The sequence below is a fragment of the Xiphias gladius genome, chromosome 23 (genome assembly GCF_016859285.1).
Source record: "Xiphias gladius isolate SHS-SW01 ecotype Sanya breed wild chromosome 23, ASM1685928v1, whole genome shotgun sequence".
In the NCBI taxonomy this organism is placed as follows: domain Eukaryota; kingdom Metazoa; phylum Chordata; class Actinopteri; order Istiophoriformes; family Xiphiidae; genus Xiphias; species Xiphias gladius.
Genome location: NC_053422.1, coordinates 15,199,704 through 15,218,500, shown reverse-complemented (window position 1 = coordinate 15,218,500; position 18,797 = coordinate 15,199,704). Strand labels below are relative to the sequence as shown.

Genomic DNA, 18,797 nt, shown 5'->3' with positions numbered 1-18,797 from the left:
GACACTGCTGATGTCTGTCTTCACTCGCTCACAGGCTTTCTTTACTCCATTTTTGTCAAAAAAAATCCCCAACCTAAAAGTTTGTGCACTTTTGAAGTTATACCTACAAAATGGCTGCTAAGTCTTGAGTCTTGAGTGAGTGTATTAAAAGTGGCACAGTTGTTTTATATTAGTACTGAAATTTAAATATTCACAGTTTTCAAAATGAAAACCCTAACCCTATGGGTGTACAGGGTGTACATTATGCAGTTTCAACCTTTTCATCAACTTTCTACAGTATTCAGCTGTATAGATTCAAACTCATACAAACGTTCTTCCTTCTTCCTCCACTTCCTGTGTTGTAGTCTTACACAGACCAGGAAGTTATTCATCTTAGATAAAGTAAATAACCAACACTTCACTGAGTAATTATAGTTGGTAATTGTTTTTTTGTTTTTTTTTAATACATTAAGCTACAAGTGGTATAACTGTTAGGATGAAAAAGATTAAACTGTCTCCACTCATTTTCTACATTAAAAACTGCAACTTATTGTAACTGATAAATCAGTTCATCTTCTGCTACAGGCCAGTGAGCATCTGCTATATTCCAATCTACATTACAAGTCAGAAATCTGTATTCTTGCTAAGTTTTTGTCTATATTGCATATCTGACAGCAACACATTCTGATGAGCTCGGCCATATCCAAACCCACATACCAGATAAACTACAGATGATTGGGAGAGGTTGTGCCGGCATAGTCTAGGATCTGTTCCTGACACCAAAATCAATCTTCCCACACTTAAAAATTGTTATTTTTCAGGAATAATTATCATCTAGCTTATATATTTGTGTGTTGCATAATGTGCAATGCATGGAGATTGCCTGTCACTCACTCTCCATCAACTTAGGATCAAAAGTAATTTTGTTTATGATTTTATCCCACATACAACCCACCACAGCTCTAGTGCGTTTTGTTGCGCTAAAGTTAAATGGTGAATATGATTTTAATTTTAAGTTCTTTGGGGGATAACATCAGATGTGTACATCCTAAAATTCTATGAGGCCACTAACACCTGTTCACATCCTGTCAAGCACGAAGTGATGGTCTCTATTGTTCTAATTCTTATTTATAGCATGGATAGTTTACCATCTCACCTACACAGAGAGACACTATAGCAACATGCATGTGCATGTGCACGCACACAGTCACACAAGTGAGTGCATATTGACTTACCTACACCATACCGCTCTGTAGTGGTCCTCGCCCATGGAGCCATTATTGCATGTACTCCTTTACCTTTTTTTATACTTTGAGTCTTGTCTTTCTCGGCGTATTTTTTCGCTCTTTCCTTTTGAGGGTGTCTGCTAAACTTCTCACTTCTGCATTTTTTTTAATTTTAAATGAAAGCAGTGAGCCCATCCCCCTCTGCCGCTCTTCCTCTTCTGTCTCTCCTCTCTTCCTGCCTTCAGGCAGTTAAGGGGAAGTGGTCGAGTACAACGAGGTGGAGTCCTGTAGAGTCTTCAGGCCTGTGCATTTTGTGAGGTATCCATTTTGCTCATGTGGAGTGAATGGATGCCTTAATCTGTATGATAACTAAGCAGTACAGTAAGGCTAAAAAAGTGGTGATATTTAAAGTATGTAAAGTTACTTACAATGTCAAAACTAATACACAGCAGTATAGTCCAAAACTGGGCCTGTACATGTGTCATGTCACACATACATGTTTTTAAAGTAGATACAATAAAACGTGACAAAAAGCAGGTTATATTTGTGATCCCTTCTCAAATCGAAACAAAATACAGTATGCACTGGATACCTCAGGGTGTACAAAGTCATTGTCTGCCACCTCATACAGAATCTGTCTTGTTGTGAGTCCTGTGCAGTAATGCTACAGGTATGCAGTATTTGTTTTTTCCATATTTTGTTTTACATTCAACAAAGACATTATAATGATTACATACTCCTAACTACCTGAGTTGAAAGACACGTAAAGGACTGCAGCTGTGATCCTGCATGCAGCAAACTGTCATCAGCTTGAGAGTACCCAATATTTGTATGTCCTGAAATTTTGTCTTTTCATTAAGCAGAAACACAGCAGCAGTTCAAGCAGCAGGAGGAGAACATTTGAAAGCAGGTAGGTGTTAGCTTGTTCCTGAATTTGCTTGTTTCAGAAATTCTTTATAAGGCTGGTATTCACATCTGAGATTTCAAATAAAACACCCCCCCCCCATATATATTTTACCCTTTACCTCCTTTAGATGGTGTTGCCAGGGTAACCATCAGCTTCCCATTCTGACAACGGGAAGCTGAGAAATATTACTGACGGCTTTCTAATTATGGACTGCACATTTATAGTTTCAAGGGGAAAAACAGGAACATAACTTTCTTTTACTATATTATGGATCAGAGAGTAACGTTTAGCCTCCACACACTCAATTTCTAATCTAAAAATCATCCTTCAATCCTGACAGATTTTATGATCAGCATGACAGTCCCAAGCCAACCAAATCCTGAATTAATGTTTTTCACCTCCAGTAGCACTATGGAGCTGTGTTTCTATGAGTGGCCCCCTGGTTTGTTTATCACGTGCATGCGCACGAGGACGCATATGCGCGCACACGCATGCATGCAGGTGACATGATACACAATCCTGAAAATTGTTTCACATCATTCCAGTGATCCACAGGTGATGGTAATGCGCCAATAAACCAAGAAGAAGACGACAAGTAAACATGAATTTAAACAATGCAATGCAGGATTATAATGTTTTTTGTTTTTTTTTTAAATCAGCTTTGAAAATGTTTTATGAGGAAGGAAATGCATTTGGCACATTTGTTAGATCTCAAAGATACACATAATGCATTTTGGTGATTTACACTGAATGTACACATACCTTCTGTTTGTTTACAAGAAAACTCCACAGGGCACCTTTAAGAACTATTTTAGAAAAGTTGTAATCTCTAATAGATTTACAGAAATGACCTAAGTGTTAATTATTTAATTAGTTCAATTCTGGTTGCAGGAGGTAAAAGTAGGCATAACTTCTGTTAACTACTGGAACTCTTGTTGTAGATGCCAAAAAAGTCTTCTGAAATATATTATGGACCAATGAAACAAAAACTTAAAAGCAATTATCATTATGTTTGCGCCAAATAAACTGACATTTTGGCTTCAGAAAGAATTATAGCTTGGAAATTAAAGTCAAGAAAACTAAAATTTCACTCAGAGCAGTTAATTACACCATTGATAAACTATAAGCTTAATCAAATATATTCTTTTTATAACTAGGTATTGTTGCATTTGAGATTTTTGGTTTGGTTGTATTTTGCAATTAAAATTCATCTCATATTTGTTTCTGTTGACACAAATTTATTGGTTTAAATTGCATATGCAAGTTTTTATTTAATAAGCATTTGTTTTTCGATAGCTATATTTTTCTCAATAGGATATGTTGGTTGAATTTGCCTTGACTGTATTTGCTTGTGGCTAACACTTCTGTAACAAATGACTGATTTCATTAGAGATGATGTCATTACTTTGCAAATCCAAAAGAGGGTGGTAGAGTCCTAAATCATTTCTCATTTCCTGTCATTCATTTTCATTCCCTTTGCATTACCTCATCTTATCTTATCAAGACACGGCATATTTTAAAACACACTGTTGACCTAGACTAGGAAATAAAAAATGATATTACAGTGCTAATGGAATCTGAGGTACCACTGCCAGCTGCCTACCAGTTTAGATAAATGGTCCCTATCATTTCTCTACCTTGCATGGGAACACTGAGGCCCAATGGCGGCAAAGCCAAGGAACACCCTATAACTATGGCCTTGGTTATAAAAGACATGTTGGTGGTATCCTCCACCAAATTAGGAAATCTTGTTGTTATGGGAACACGAGGAGAGACAGAGCTTGTCAACACACAATGGATTTAACACAGACAGAAAGTTGAGCTTAGAAACAAGTACAGTCGTGCATGTGAAGAGGTTACACTTGAAAAGAGTTACAGACTTTGCATGCATTAGAAAGGGAGAGTGAGAGATAGGCAGGCAGATGAAAAAAGAAGGAGAGAAGGACAGAAAAAATAAATGATAAAGAAAGATATGTTATCACATAGTTCTGTGTAGTGGAACAAAAGTGGGACATTGTTGCTGTGACTCACAAGGAGAAATCAGGGTGGAGCTTAAAGGTGTGTGGAAAGAAAAAAAGAAAAATTTGAAAATGACAAATGTAACAGACAGATATAGCCAGAGATGAAGCAATATACAGATGAAGAAAAAAAGAGGCAGCAGGAAGACGGACAGTCTCTAAGAAAGAAAAAACACAAAGAGAGACAAAGAAAGATTAAATTCAGCACCAACTAAGACATGAACAAGGCTATGGAAACTGAGACGGAGCCAAAGACAGACAGAGATGCAACGGATAAGAAAAAGGAAGGCAAAAATGGACAAAAGGTATGAAAACAGAAGTGGTGATCACTTATGAATGTTAGCCTTAAGCCCAGAAGACGAACAGACAGTGGAAAGGAAAGAGAAGCCACATAACTGGCCAAGGCAAATGAAAAATAGATACAAAGGCTGAGTAAAAGGCTGCACCAGAAATAGAGACATAGATTTAGAATTTTTTGTGACCTGTCGGGTCACTGACATCACTCCAGTCCAACTGGTGCCAGTTCTCAGAGATTTACCTAAAAACCAACCAACCATGAAGCTCTAGAAAAAATCCCTAAATTATTAAACTGTATAAAGTTTTGGGAGCAGAAGCATGTGTGTCAGCATGAGAAAAAACATCTTGAAGACCAAAAATGATGCATGTATGAAAACCATTCCTTCCTATGCCTCTCCCCACTACAAACCAGACTTATTTGCCAGCAATCCTATTAGGGCTGAATGCAAACGGTTGCTTGGATTATTCAGGTAATACAGCCCAGTCTCCAAAAACTAGTTAGTTGAGTAAAGACCCCTCTATCGCGACAGCTGGCACCTGCAAGTTAGAGGTCAAGATAGGAGAATGGAAGAGGTGTCAAAATAATTGCAAAAGCAAATTACCCTAAAGAGTTTGAGAAGAATAATAGGAGGAGACACAGAGAGAGTGAAAGAAAAAGAGAGAGCTGTGTGAGTCACTGGTGCTCCTTCACTCTCTCTCTCCTTTCCAAACACACACACACTAGATACACACACACACACACACACACACACATCGTAAACAAGACTGTGGTTCTCTCGTCACTCCAGGAGTAGAGCAGAGCAGAAGGGCAGTCGACACAGAAGAGGAAAAGCAGCACTGACGTAAGCTGATAAATTCTTACTAAAATATATTTAAAATGTTATATAATATGTTATAGTTTGAATGAGTTGTGTGTGAACACATTGTCAATCCAGGTGCATTTGCAGTGTGACAGCATAATTAAGTTTTACTCAATGTTTGCTTTAGTCTACTATGATTTACTGATGCGCATTTCAGCAGTCAAAAAGGATATCACAGAAAAAGAGTCATGGATGAACTTAAGTCATTTAATATTTGTCAAATATTTCATAAACCATTCATTTAATAAACAGCACAGACAATTAAATATACTTTAATTTCCGTTTTATCACTTGTCAGTTTCAGCATTTGGTGCATTCCTGCTTTTTTGAATCACAATTTTAAACATTTTCTTGCAAAGACAGACGAAGGAAAGTAAAAGATATGATAGCGAAGCAGTATGTGTATAAGGTGAATGACAGGCGATCTCAGTCACAAACAGGTTCAAGGAATGGGAAGTTCCTGCTCTGATGTTTGTCGGCTCAGCTTTAGGGAAACAATTCCTGTCTTATTTTGGTAAAGTTTCATAATTTAACTCAAATTCATTGGTTTGTGGTTGTTGGACAGTTCAGGCAATCCTGAGTGTGGTGCAAGCATGACAACTACGCACAATGACAAATGTACAAAGGGGTCATTTAATCAGTACTGAAAATGAGGAAGTGAGATTATTCTGTGTGCCTGTGCATGTGTCTTTGTGTGTGTCTTTGTGTGTGTGTGTGTGTGTGTGTGTGTGTGTGTGTGTGTGTGTGTAATGAAACTAAAGAACTAATTCGTCCTTTGCCTATTGCTACCCTTTTTTCATACGCTGAAGTTCTACATTTTAACTTCACCATTCCACTATCGTATCATTAAAATAATAGTACGAATTTCCACAGTAACACATTGACAGAAAGATACATAGGACAGATTAATCAAGAGGGTAGAAACGAAGAACAAACTTAACCCCCAAAAAGTGCAAACAGCTAGTACTAACTTGGTTCCAAATTTCCTTATTCTAAAGCACAATGGATAAAGTGCAAATGGTTCATTATAACCATACTGTTAATATAGACTTCTTTGACTTGCTCACAGTCTTAATATCATGATAATATTCCCCACTCTGCTTGAGCAGTGGGAAGGAAATTTTGGTCGACAGTAAAAAATAAGCAAGTCCTGCAAGAGAATTTCATTTATGGTTATCATTCTTTAAAGTAGTAATGAACAAAATCCCTGATTTTGTCTTTCATTTACAGTATGTTTATGTTCACATCTGAAAATATAAAAAATAATCATTGTGATGATTTTTTTAGCTGTGCTCTCCCACGACCTCATTTCCCTTGGCTTCTATGTTGATAAAGTTTGAGTTTCTGTAAGTGGTATGCTTCTCCTTATACGTTCAGTCATTTTGGCTTTCACTAATAAAGCTAACCACCTTGATTTTTTTCTGTTTGTCTACGTGAGAGAAAAACCTAACGGTTACAGAAAAAAGGAATTTACCTGAAGAAGTGCTATCTGACATCAGGTATTTAGAACAAGCCAGATCACTGTTACATGATGGCAACAGCCTTTAGAACAGGTACAGTAAATAAGTGAATCTGCCAATGTGTGTATCAGCAGAAGTAGCTTCCAGATTCTTGACAGTATGTGGTTTGGTGTCATGACCCGGTCGGGGAAGTTCAGAAGAAAGTTCCCTGTGTAAAGAGCTGCTGGGAAGTATAACTAAGATATGACAGCAAATTTGTTGATTCTACTTATATAGGTATTTATTAAGTTGAGGTATTCTATAAAGAAGCTGCAATGTTGAACTGAGGGCAGTCCGTTATGTTCATATGACCTCAACTTGTTTCTGTATGTATGTCTGTTTATGTGTGTGTTTGCCACAGCAATGCATGCTGTTATTGTCATACATATTCCATGTGTCTGATCCCCGTCGGTGTACTTGTGTGCTGCCTTCTGTCGCTCAATGTGTTTCGTTTTCCTGGTTCATCAAGATTCCACAGCTTCCCTCCACTGGTCAGGACACACACCTGTTACCAAGTAACCCGCATTCTAGACCACCTTCCACTCTCTCCGGTCTCTCTCTGGGTCTCTCTGCCCAGGACAAAAACTTAGACAAACAGGAAGACTTACATGCGAACACTCCCGCAGACACACATAAGTACAGATCTACCAGCTATAGATTGCTTTGCAAAAGCAGAGGAAGTGTGTGAGCCAAGTATTTGGTGCTCAATTGAATAATGTTGTTAGGATAAATGAAGCATTCAAAACTCTGATGGAATTATGCTGGTTTTAGGGACGCTGAATGTGCTTCCAACATCTGTAGGCCTTTTCAGTATTACAGTCCCAACTAATTAAATGTTTATTGTCCTAGTATCAGTTGAAATTCCTTGATCTTCCTTTATGTAAAAAAGCCACAGCTATCCTTAAAGGTTCGGCAGATTGCAGAATTTCACTCTCGCATTGGCATTTGCATTTGTCTAATATTTTGACCATTCTGCAGGTGACCAACCCTTACCAAAAAAAATCATGTAGCCAGGAAATACATTGAGTTGTGCTGTGCAGTACTGTTGACACATAATGTAGCCCTCCACACATTTCAGCAGGATTGCAGAGACAAGGCGAGTGATCTATGTTTGGTGCGTCATCTTAGGACATCGCCTTACCTCCAACCAACCAGCAGGTGGCAGATAATGTTGACTGAATGAATGAATGCATGAATGAATGAGTTATTTCCTGTATCCTTGACTATTCGTTAGCAAATGGGATAAAAAGGTTAAATTAACACCCTTCCGGCAATTTAGAGCTTATTCCAGTATTGCTGTGTCTTGAGAGAGTAGAATTAACCCATTTGCTGACTGTGCAAACATATTCGAACAAATTACTTTTCATTTGTGATAAATGCACATGATTACTTTCGTTACACAACTGGGCTAAAGAAGAGCAGATAATACTCATCCAAGCACTTGGTATTTGGAGAATCTCACAATTCAGGCAGTGAGTCCCAGCTGAGAGGCAAATAACCCCATTCCTCATCTCTAAGCTTAGACCACATCTAGTTAAGAGCCACTGTCCCAAGTTCTTTTCTGCCTGCCTTTCATCTCAATACCCAAGTTCGGCTCTTTTCACCCAGCCACTTACTGAGTAAGGGAAGGTCTACATGGGGCAAACTGAAGCTCATTAACATCTTTCATGTGCAGGGAGATAAGAGACAAGGAAAGAAAGTTGTCTACGAGCTCCTGAAAGTTAATCACTTAATATTTTAATCCCCGTTGTGTCCACCAGCTGTCGGGTGTCACCTCAACTATACACAGACATGCAGATAGACTAGTCCTGGGAAGCCTTCAAGCACTGTCCTCAAAACCACAAACCTATGCAACGCGTTGTTGTCTCTTGAAAACATGAAACAGCATTCCCCTCAGGAGAACTCCTGAAAGTAGAGCAACCTTTATATATCCAGTGGAAAACACAACACTCAGCAGTCATTACAATCCATTACAGTACCCAAATCCAGTACCGAGACATACAGTACATTTTGGGTTGTGTGTTAGTGTGTTCATGCATCCCTACAAGTGCATGCATGTGCATGTGGCTGTCTTTCATTATATATACAGATGTTGTAACACTCAATTTTTTTTCCATTAGGGACGACTAATTAGAGGTTTGTGAAAGAAAACAGATGGTCAGTTATATAGTAGCACATTTCTAAATTAGTGATGTTCTATTTACTGTAGGGGTATATTAAACTTCTTAACTTTAAGGTGAATGACTTTGACTGTGACTTTTGACTTAAGCGCAGACTGCCCAGACTAACAGTGACTTGGCATTAATTAAAAAAAAAATGCATATAAGTCTTGTGCTTCTTGATAAGTGAGTGAATGAGTGAGTGGCTCTCTTAAGAGACAAATGTTTATGCAAAAATAAACACAGGAAACAAATATAGTTATGCTCTCACAAACATGCAATGTAACATGGGAAAATAACCTAATGCATTTAGCTGAAGGCAGACAACAAGTATGTGACCACACACAAATATACACCCTCATATACATTAAGTCCCAGGGTTCAAACAAGGTTGTCCTTGTTGAAATACTTCTAGTGACCGCAGTACATGTCCATATGTGGACATCCCTCACAGGCCCGTGTTGGATCCAAGCCAAACCTCGTTCCAACTGTTTGGGTATCTTTGTAAGGACCAGTTTCAGTTTTAGAACATGGGAGTGAGAACATTTTGGCCGGTCCTCACAACTTTAAAGGGCTGTTTGAGGGTTAATACTTGGTTTTAGGGTTCAGGTCAGGATTAGGTTTAGGTTTAGGATAGGGTTGAGGTTAGTTATTTATTTGTGATGGTTGAGTTTCAGGTAAGAGGCTAGAGAATGCATTGTCAATGAGTGTCCTCACAGAGATAGAAGTACAAGTGTGTGTGTGTGTGTGTGTGTGTGTGTGTGTGTGTGTGTGTGTGTGTGTGTGAGATTGTGAGTGAGTGTGTGAGATTGTGAGTGTGTGTGTGTGTGTGTGTGTGTGTGTGTGTGTGTGTGTGTGTGTGTGTGTGTGTGTGTGTGTGTGTGTGTGTGTGTGTGTGTGTTTGTGTGTTTGTGTTTGTGTGTGTGTGTGTGTGTGTTTGTGTCAAAGCGAGAAAGAGAGTCACAGTGAGAGAGACAGTTTTAAATGATGAAAACGGTTGAAATGTATGGTCTCAGAGATTCAGTCTGTGATACTGTCAAATATGAAGGCTTAGGTGTCATGAGCATTTGAGAGCTGCACTTCATACGTTAGTGGCTGTGTTATCAGTGTTTGCTCTGGATGTAGTTCAAAGCAGCGAGTCAGTGACAGAAATGTGTCCACAGAACAAAGAATTGAAGATTAGAAGAGTTCAAAGATTAGAGATGGGCGTCTTGTTTCCATAGACCCAGAGTTAATTAAAACCTCTCTCTCTGTGTTCCTTTCATTATATCTTCTAACTCTCTTTTTTCTTGTCTTCATGTAATGCCAGCATGTCCATCTCCTGACATGTCTCTCTCTCTTTGAGGTGATAAGTGAGTGGCTTCAGACAAAGTCTGGCAAATGTCCCAATATCCATTACAGTGTTAGAAAATAAACTAGCAAACATTACCCACCACCCAATGACGCAAACACGTGTTCTCTGCACATACACACACACACTCTCTCACTTATCAGGCAGTTATCCTCATTCCACCAAGCACACATTGAAAACTCATGCCCACATGCCATTAACGTATGAGTTCAGAGAGGACAAACAACACTGTAGCTCACTCTACAAGGTATATGTAAAAAACAAAATTTTAACAATATCCATTAAAGAATGATTTTGTCACAAGTACTTCATGAAAAGAACGTACTTTACAAACCAGCCTTTGTTATTATTTATGGATATTATTTGGCAACTGTTATAATCTTTTCTTTAATGCTAGTCATATTTGACAGAGCAGCTCTCATTATCCAAACCTTCTGATACCCAACTCAAGATTTCCATTTGACATACAGAATAATCTAACAGGGCATTATTCTAAGGCCTCGTCACAATGCATCCTCAAAATGTTAATCATATTTAACAATACTGCAACCAAATCAAGTCTTAGTATCTCCTCAGCTGCACCAGATTGCTTGGAGACACCTTAATGGCTGTTTACACATTTTTATTAAGAAAATGGCTGCAATGAAATAACTGAACATTATAAGTAACTAATACCTATACAGTTGACAGCAACATGCATTTAAGAAAGCCACCATAGTCCTTGTAATGATATATAATAAAAAACGTATCCATTGTAAATTGTGCATGTAATAACTTGTTTCACAGCTAAGAAATCATGTAAGCCATAACTAGAATTAGTCTGTGTGTGTGTGTGTGTGTGTGTGTGTGTGTGTGTGTGTGTGTGTGTGTGTGTGTGTGTGTGTGTGTGTGTATAAGGGAACGTTCAGACCTACAATAGCAAGGCTTCTACCTATGCTATAGGTAGTTTTAGAATTATTTTATTACCTCCACCAAGGAGGTTAAGTTTTCACTGGTGTCCATTTGTTGGTTTGTTTATTGGTTTGTTTACACAAAAACTAGTGAACCGTTTTGAGCTGAACTTGGTCGAGGGACGGGGCATGGGCCAGGAAAGAAATCATTATATTTTGGGGCAAATCCAGATCATTTACTATGAATTTGATTTTTTTCTCTTTGAAGTCTGATGAAGGTCTGTGCTCTACTGAGTGCCATTCTAGTTAAATACATGGATTTATACAAAGAATGTACTATAAATGAAACTATGTATAATTGTGATGTGTTAATAATTCTTATTTGTTTATTTTAACTCAAAGTGAGATTATATACATTTTGAAAGAAGAAATAGCACAATCTTTCTCTTACAAATGAAAAGTTGAATTCATGATTAATTTAACGCTGAATTGCTTAAAGCAATACACAATACACACTGTTTTGTTGCTACAACCTTATTTGGTCAGGTATGACCACTAACTTATGGTCATTGTAATAATAACTTTAGCTTGGCATTGACGTCTTCACCTTCTTCTCTTGACGATTTTCTGTACTTGTGCATCTGTTAGGCTTAGTTTTAGCATTCATTGCTGCCCAGTAATTGTGTGGGCACATTGGCAACTGTTCAGAAATACTTACATAGTCTCTAAATAAATATTTTAATGCCATCACACAGTTCACTGGAAGCTTATCAGAGAGTTCAACCATAAGTCCGCAGAGTTTACTTGTTCCACGGGCAGACTCCTTTAAATTTTTTCCATCAAACTGTGAGTCATTCTGTCACTAGTTGCTAAATTATTATATTCATCAGCTATTACAAATTGGTGCCATGTTAGTAGTTAAAGAATTCAATTTATTTTTATTGATTTCTTTTTATTCCCCAGCTCATGATAGTCTGTGACTTTGCTTATCCTGTAAGATTGTGGATACGCTGCATTAGTGTATTCCATCATTTGATGTAACGGGTTAATCCAAAAAGAGGCCATGTTAGTCCAAAGACATACTCAGTTGTCTGCGTAGACAGGCAATGAAACACAAACACAAAACACATGCACTAATAATATACCGTGTCTATACTTGGTCAAATGAAAGTAATGAGAGTTAATCCAGATTTTTTTTTTAAATTTTTTCAGTCAGTTATTGTTGTTGTAATTTAGTAGTTTTATTGCATATAAATTAGGTGAGCATAATTTACCACTGCGATTGTAATACATCAGCTACCATAGTCAATACATTATGTATATTAAGTTACAGTTATAACCAAACCAAAAGAGAGTAACTGCTCATCGTTGTTTAAAGCATAGCTGTGCATTATCCCAAACTTCAGAAAATACTGTACAAATGACTAACTGTATTTCTCTTCTCTGTCCACTAGGTGACACTACAGCTATAGAAGATGGTGTTGAAGCCAAAGCGATGCCATGGACCACTGTGAATCAGCCACTTGCACAGAAAGCTGTTCAACAGCCATCACAGACATTTCAGCTGCCAAGCATAGTGCTGATTTTCAGTTCTCAGCAGCAGCACTTGTCGACAGACAAATGTTGTTCAGAAAACTTATTGCAAAAATTTTTTGATGAATATTGTCAAGACTGTGAATGGGAAAACCAATGTAGTCAAGTCACAGGAGAGTTGGATGCGATGGTTAGTAGAGTTGAGGCCTAGCAAGAACAGCAAGCAGCCAAGTAAATTAGCAACTAAGACAGAAGAAGTACTGGGAGAGAAAGGGTAGATAGAAGGATTACATGTGGCCAAGATCTTAAGTCACATTTGACCATGCAGACATTGAGACACCTTAACAAATGGGAGCCCCGAAACACTCTGAGTGAATATATTAATGTGAGCTTAAGGCTTATTATTTGAATGTCTTTTTGGCAAAAAGTAAGACCTCCCATCTGGTTCAAAACTGAAAATAAAACATGACAGTGGTTCATACAAAGCTCCAGCCATGATGTCATCTCATTGTTTCAAGTGAAGCTTCAGTGATAATGTTGTCAAAAGTGATGCTGGGTGTCATCTTGTCCCTCATCATCCTTCTGACTGTTGGTGGTAATGTGCTGGTGTGCCTGGCTGTCTGTGCCTCTCGACGCCTCCGTTGCCTCACTAACTGCTTCATTGTGTCGCTGGCTGTGACAGACCTCCTGCTTGGCCTCCTGGTCCTCCCTTTCTCCGCCCTCCTCCAGCTCAACAATGAGTGGCCGCTTGGCCCGTTCTTCTGCAACTTCTACATCTCCATGGATGTCATGCTGTGCACCGCCTCCATCCTCACCCTCCTGGCTATCAGTGTGGACCGCTACCTGGCAGTGACCATGCCTCTACGATATGCCTCGCTGGTGTTGCCATGGAGAGTTGCGGTGGCCATGGCCAGTGTTTGGACAGTGTCTGTGGCCGTGTCTTTCTTGCCCATTCAAATGGGATGGAACACTGTTAATGGGACAGTGCAGAACAATGGGCCTTGGGCTACAGAGAGGCAATGTCGTTTTGAGCTGAACAGACCCTACGTACTGACTGACTCTCTTCTTACTTTCTATCTGCCTCTGATGGCTATGTGCTGGACCTACCTCCGAATACTTCGCATTGCACGTACACAGGCCAAGCGCATTGTCAGTGCTCGACCCACTTGTGTCAATAGCTACAACTGCAGGAACAATCCTTCTACGGGTACCACTGTGGTTCCCAGTGTTACAGCAGTGGCTCTGCGGGAACACAAAGCCACTGTAACACTGGCAGCAGTAATAGGGGCTTTTGTTGTGTGCTGGCTACCTTATTTCATCCTGTTCACAGTGCTGGGCCTAAAGGAGCACCCGGACCCTAGCACAGTACCAGAGTTTCCAATTGTGTTGTGGCTGGGTTACGCCAACTCAGCCCTCAACCCTATCCTCTATGGAGCCCTCAACAGGGACTTCAGGTCAGCCTATGCCCATCTACTGAGATGTCGATGCCCTACTTACAGTGGGTGGAGGAGCCGACAGCCGTCTCCCACTGTAACACCAGGTAAAGCTGTAGACAGAGCTTAAAGTATCCTGGTAAATCTGCATAATTATTGAGCATACCATAACTTGAGTTAAAGAATCAGTTAAGAGTGGACATTTATTTCTGACCAACAAAACATTGCAACCGTTGTGAATTCATCATATGTTCTTGTCCCCAGTTTCTCCAGTTTTTATTTTTCCTTTCCTTCTCTCTATCTCAGCGAGAGAGCAGCTTACAGAGGTGACATTGCTGTGCGGTCACACCCCTACCACATGCAGGGCAGGTTTTACAGATCAAAACGTCATGCTGCAAGAAATGAACTGTAGGGAAACTACAGCAACTATCCAGTTTACAAATGGCACTGCTGCCACAGATGTCAATGGCAATGAAAGGTAAACTGTCAGCCACCATTTACCTTGTCTGCAAGACAGAGGTGAATGTCATTAATGGAGTTCTTGCAAGAGTTCTTGCACAAATAATCCAATTTAATAAAAATACTTAAAAGAGAATGATGCTTCACATTCAAATTGGGGTATAAATGCTGCAATACTCACATTTTGCTCACGTTGGGGCACATACTGTACACCATAAAAAACGAACCTGTTTCACCAAAAAGCGCCTCGATTGGTGCATTAAGCTGCTTGGATGAGACACCTCGCACTCAGTTCATAGTCGCACTGGATTATTAGTAGTGTACGCTCCCCGATTTACTCTAAAACACAGAATCCAATAAGTCGCACAAACGGTGTCTTCTTTCATCTCTTATTGTGTTCTATGAACCCAGGTCGTGCTGAACCTGTGCAAGTGAGGTGGATGCTGTGTTCACTACACTATTGTTACAACATAGAACCAGAATCCATCCACAGGAGAAAACACACCAGACAAACAAAAAGATGGACCGAGATTTACAGCCCCTCTATTTGGAAGGTTTCAGTGCCACAGCAGAAGCATATAATACACCATGTAAGTAGATATACATGTTCACACTGACATCCCTATAGCCCCCACACACCATGTCTACCACAGAACAAATGAACTGTGACACACAGAGATCCTAGCCGTGTCATCTGCAGTGCATATTCCCATATGGCAATATGCGTATTAGGACAAGAAATCTGCTTTCAGCAGAGATGAGATACATGATCTAGTTTCACATCCTTTTTCTCATTTCTTTGTTTGCGTTATGTGAACATTATCAACTAATTATTTTGCTTGTTGTGCTCATGTTTTTGAGGTGTGTATTAGTTAAAGCAACAAAACAACAAACAGTTTTTTCTTCGTGATTACCAATACATTGTAAAGGCTAAAGTACCGTAGCATTTGGTACAAAAAAATCCATCCGGTACCAAAACACACACATACATAAAATTACCCACACAAAATAACCATCCAAGTATGTTCATCTATGTAGTGTATGTGGGTTTAGATATACTAGATTACATAACATGCTTCAAAATTTATCATGTCAACTAACATACAGTATATGTGCACACAACTTCAAGTATCTAGTATCTAATACGAGGCCTACCTCCTAAAGTTTTTGTCTTATATGTGATTGCTGATACAGCTGACTAATCTTCGAGCATGGGAGCTGTTCCACACTCACCACAATGGTGACACGAATGATCATTTCCTCCCCGCATATTGTACATCCAAAGTGACTGAATAGAGAGACAAACTTTTGATCCTCTTCATTTGTGTCTCTCTTTCTGTTAGAATTCACTCTGCCGATAATTTAACAAACAAAAATGTGAGAATATAGGACCTCAGCAACTCCACACCTCATCAGCAAGAACCAACTGTACGCACACAGCCGGCCTCGATCCATCCGGGATCGAACAAATGAAGATGCTTCTACGTGGATGAAGCTAAAACACGAGTTGTCTAACACAATTAGTCAACTGCATCCAAGCATTACACAGGGCAACGAGTGGCCCTGACATGTTCTTGTACTAACTGTGGTTGTTATAGCAGCTCTGGACACTGAATGAGACCAGCCAGTTAACTTGTTGGTAATCAATCTCATGAAGTACACTTTTTATGCTGACTCAAGACTGCACTCAAGTGGAAACACAAAGTATCACAACTTCAACAAAGTAAATTACTTCTAATTAAAAATTGGTGTTTCACAAAATCAGGGAATGGAAGGGAAAAAGTGATAAATGGACTTTCGAATTTGTTGAAATGTATGACATTTGAATGTTGAGCATGCAAACTAATTTTATGTGTCACTTTTGAAGAATGTAGCTGCCTCCAGACTTTGTCTTTATCGTTGCTCATTCAGTGGCATAAAGCTGGCAAATGTATGTATTGTATCATACAGAAAAACGACTGAGGGCTGAAAAATGAACTGTTCCTCTAAAACTGAAAATTACAACTATACTGTACCAATAAAGAGCAGTTTAAATAAAGATTATAACATTTGCTACCATTTTTGGAGGCAATACAGATGGGCTCTAGTTAAGTATGGATAGGGATTATCATGTGGGATGATACAGATAACACTGTATGAGGGGTAAGGAATACAAGTACATTGGAGACAATTCATCACAGCTGTCAACAAACATTGCCTCAAACTAATGCCCCGTTAAAACTTAACCATTTCCATACTTCAAGCTATCTCCTTTTAGGACTGACACAGAAGTGTGTATAAATATATATGCATGTCAGGTACCAGCCGGTAACAAGTGATGAAAGGGATTTTACAACTGATTCAACCTCATGGATAAACATATTTGGCATTTATAAGAACTACGGTAGTCTTTAATTCAGCTCCATATATTGTTTTTATCTTTTACTATTCCAGGTTAAATTAGCTGAGAATGGATACATTCACAATACCAGCCTTATATGCCTCACATTGAGTAGCTCCACTGCAGTTGGGGGTCAAAAGATAGACCTGAAAAATCTAAACCTATCTTAATCAATATTGACATTGTCATATGCACTCTAACCATTCATCTGGTTCTGTTCCTGTCTGCTAGGAAGTAATACCTATCTAGCGTGACTACGCTGTAAAATATAGGGGATAAAATACGCAGTCCTCATTCAGTCAGAGACACTTATGACAAGCATCAAACCATTCATACCAAATGGTTATACAGTTAGATAAGTCAGAAACAAGGGTTCTGCAGGGAGAGCTCGTCCAAACACATAAAGGTAGAGAATCAAAGATCAATATAACATACATGAACACTAGAGTTTAGAAAAACAACAATAATACCAAACACTAAATCATATAAATAGCAGGCTGAGGTAGTAGAGGCAGAAATCAGCAGGGTAAAAGTAAGAACTTGCAAATTACAAAAGCTACAATTACACTTGTGACTGGATGTCGCTAGTCAGCTGGTATCCAAACAGATGATGCCTCAATAAGCCAATGAAACTGAGCATGAATGAGACAGCTGAAACCACACAGCTGATGTGACTGCGATTAGATGATCCGCCTTAACTACTGCAAAACTTAATTTCTGTGCTAAGATAATATGAGGCATCAGGGGTCTGAATAAGGTATGATCGCATCACACTTCTGTCCACCGAATATTCATGCCGTCTCCCCCTCCCTTCTATCGAAGCCCGCACAATGGACAAGCATGCATTTCCTGTTTGGGTGCAATCTCCAGCCAGTTTTGGTGACTTCACAGGTCAGAGTTCACCTTTGCTCAACTTTGACCAAGTGGATGTGCCCGGTCAGCCAATAGAAACACTGATGTACTGTGTTTGACAATGCAGATTTTATTATGCCATCATTTTTTTGACCAACATGTTTAGTAAATTATTAGGCTACCAGACTACAAACTGTAGCATTGCTCTCAAACACTGTTTACAGTCTGTGATTACTCTGAGCAAAATGTATATATTACCTGCAGCAGAAAAATGACTTGTCCTCTGATCTTGTCCTCTTTTGGTGCTGCATGTGGAGCTATTTCACTGAACAGAGAGGTAATGTAACCATATCTATTGCCATCTTTGGCCCTGCAGTTTCTAGATTGTTGCCAGTGGTGGATCTTGGAAAAATACAGACAAGCAAGAACCAGGATATATCCTTCCAGCTTGGCTGGGAAAGCAAGGAAATACTGCTCCTGGAAAAACAAACAAGGAATTTCATACTAAAGTTACTGTACCGTTGAAAGATACCCGCTTGACTTGACTTTAGCTATACAAACTGCTGACGTCTGTATAGCCTCGGCTCTGCCTTTGCTGAGTGTTATAATGCGTTTTTGCACAGAAAAAAAAAAATGCTGTGGATTCTACGCCCCATCACTTACCGCGTAGTAATGATGAAAGGGAACACTTCTTGAAGAGAAATAACTCTATCCATGTATATGTAGCATATGGGTATTTTATTAACATTATAACAGTGACAAATACAAATACATCAATTAAGTTGATATAAAAGACGATTAAAAGGCTTTTTAAAATGTGACTCAGTGCCAAGAAAATGACTAACAGATGCAGTACATGTTTCATTTAGGGTTTTCATGGCTGAAAAACCACTGTGGCTAACAACTGTCCTTTTCTAACTGAAAGACACTTATTATGCTTTCATCTCCCGGAGT

General features: G+C 39.0%; 2 protein-coding genes across 5 annotated transcripts in view; one reads left to right on the top strand and one right to left on the bottom strand.

The window, feature by feature from the left end:
* Positions 1–1,406, bottom strand: part of LOC120785038 (dedicator of cytokinesis protein 2-like) — a 97,517-nt gene extending 96,111 nt beyond the window's left edge. Inside the window, exon 1 of the mRNA XM_040119307.1 lies at positions 1,215–1,406. Within this exon, the coding sequence (XP_039975241.1) occupies positions 1,215–1,257 (43 nt within the window). The 5' untranslated portion in view covers positions 1,258–1,406. The remainder of the gene's footprint in view (positions 1–1,214) is intronic.
* A 3,775-nt stretch (positions 1,407–5,181) lies between these two features.
* Positions 5,182–18,296, top strand: hrh2a (histamine receptor H2a). Of its 4 annotated transcripts, XR_005706524.1 has the most exons (5): positions 5,182–5,269; positions 12,641–14,259; positions 14,417–14,630; positions 15,023–15,201; positions 15,955–16,631. XR_005706524.1 is itself a non-coding variant. In XM_040119126.1 (4 exons), exons 2-4 carry the CDS (start codon positions 13,254–13,256, stop codon positions 18,224–18,226), a joined length of 1,227 nt encoding a protein of 408 aa, XP_039975060.1. In that variant the 5' UTR covers positions 5,182–5,269; positions 12,641–13,253; the 3' UTR covers positions 18,227–18,296. The 4 variants fall into 4 exon arrangements, 3 of the variants coding, with proteins under 3 accessions (XP_039975060.1, XP_039975061.1, XP_039975059.1); XM_040119126.1 differs by lacking the exons at positions 15,023–15,201; positions 15,955–16,631 and adding an exon at positions 18,220–18,296; XM_040119127.1 differs by lacking the exon at positions 15,023–15,201 and having other exon boundaries at positions 14,459–14,630.
* Positions 18,297–18,797: the final 501 nt, after the last annotated feature.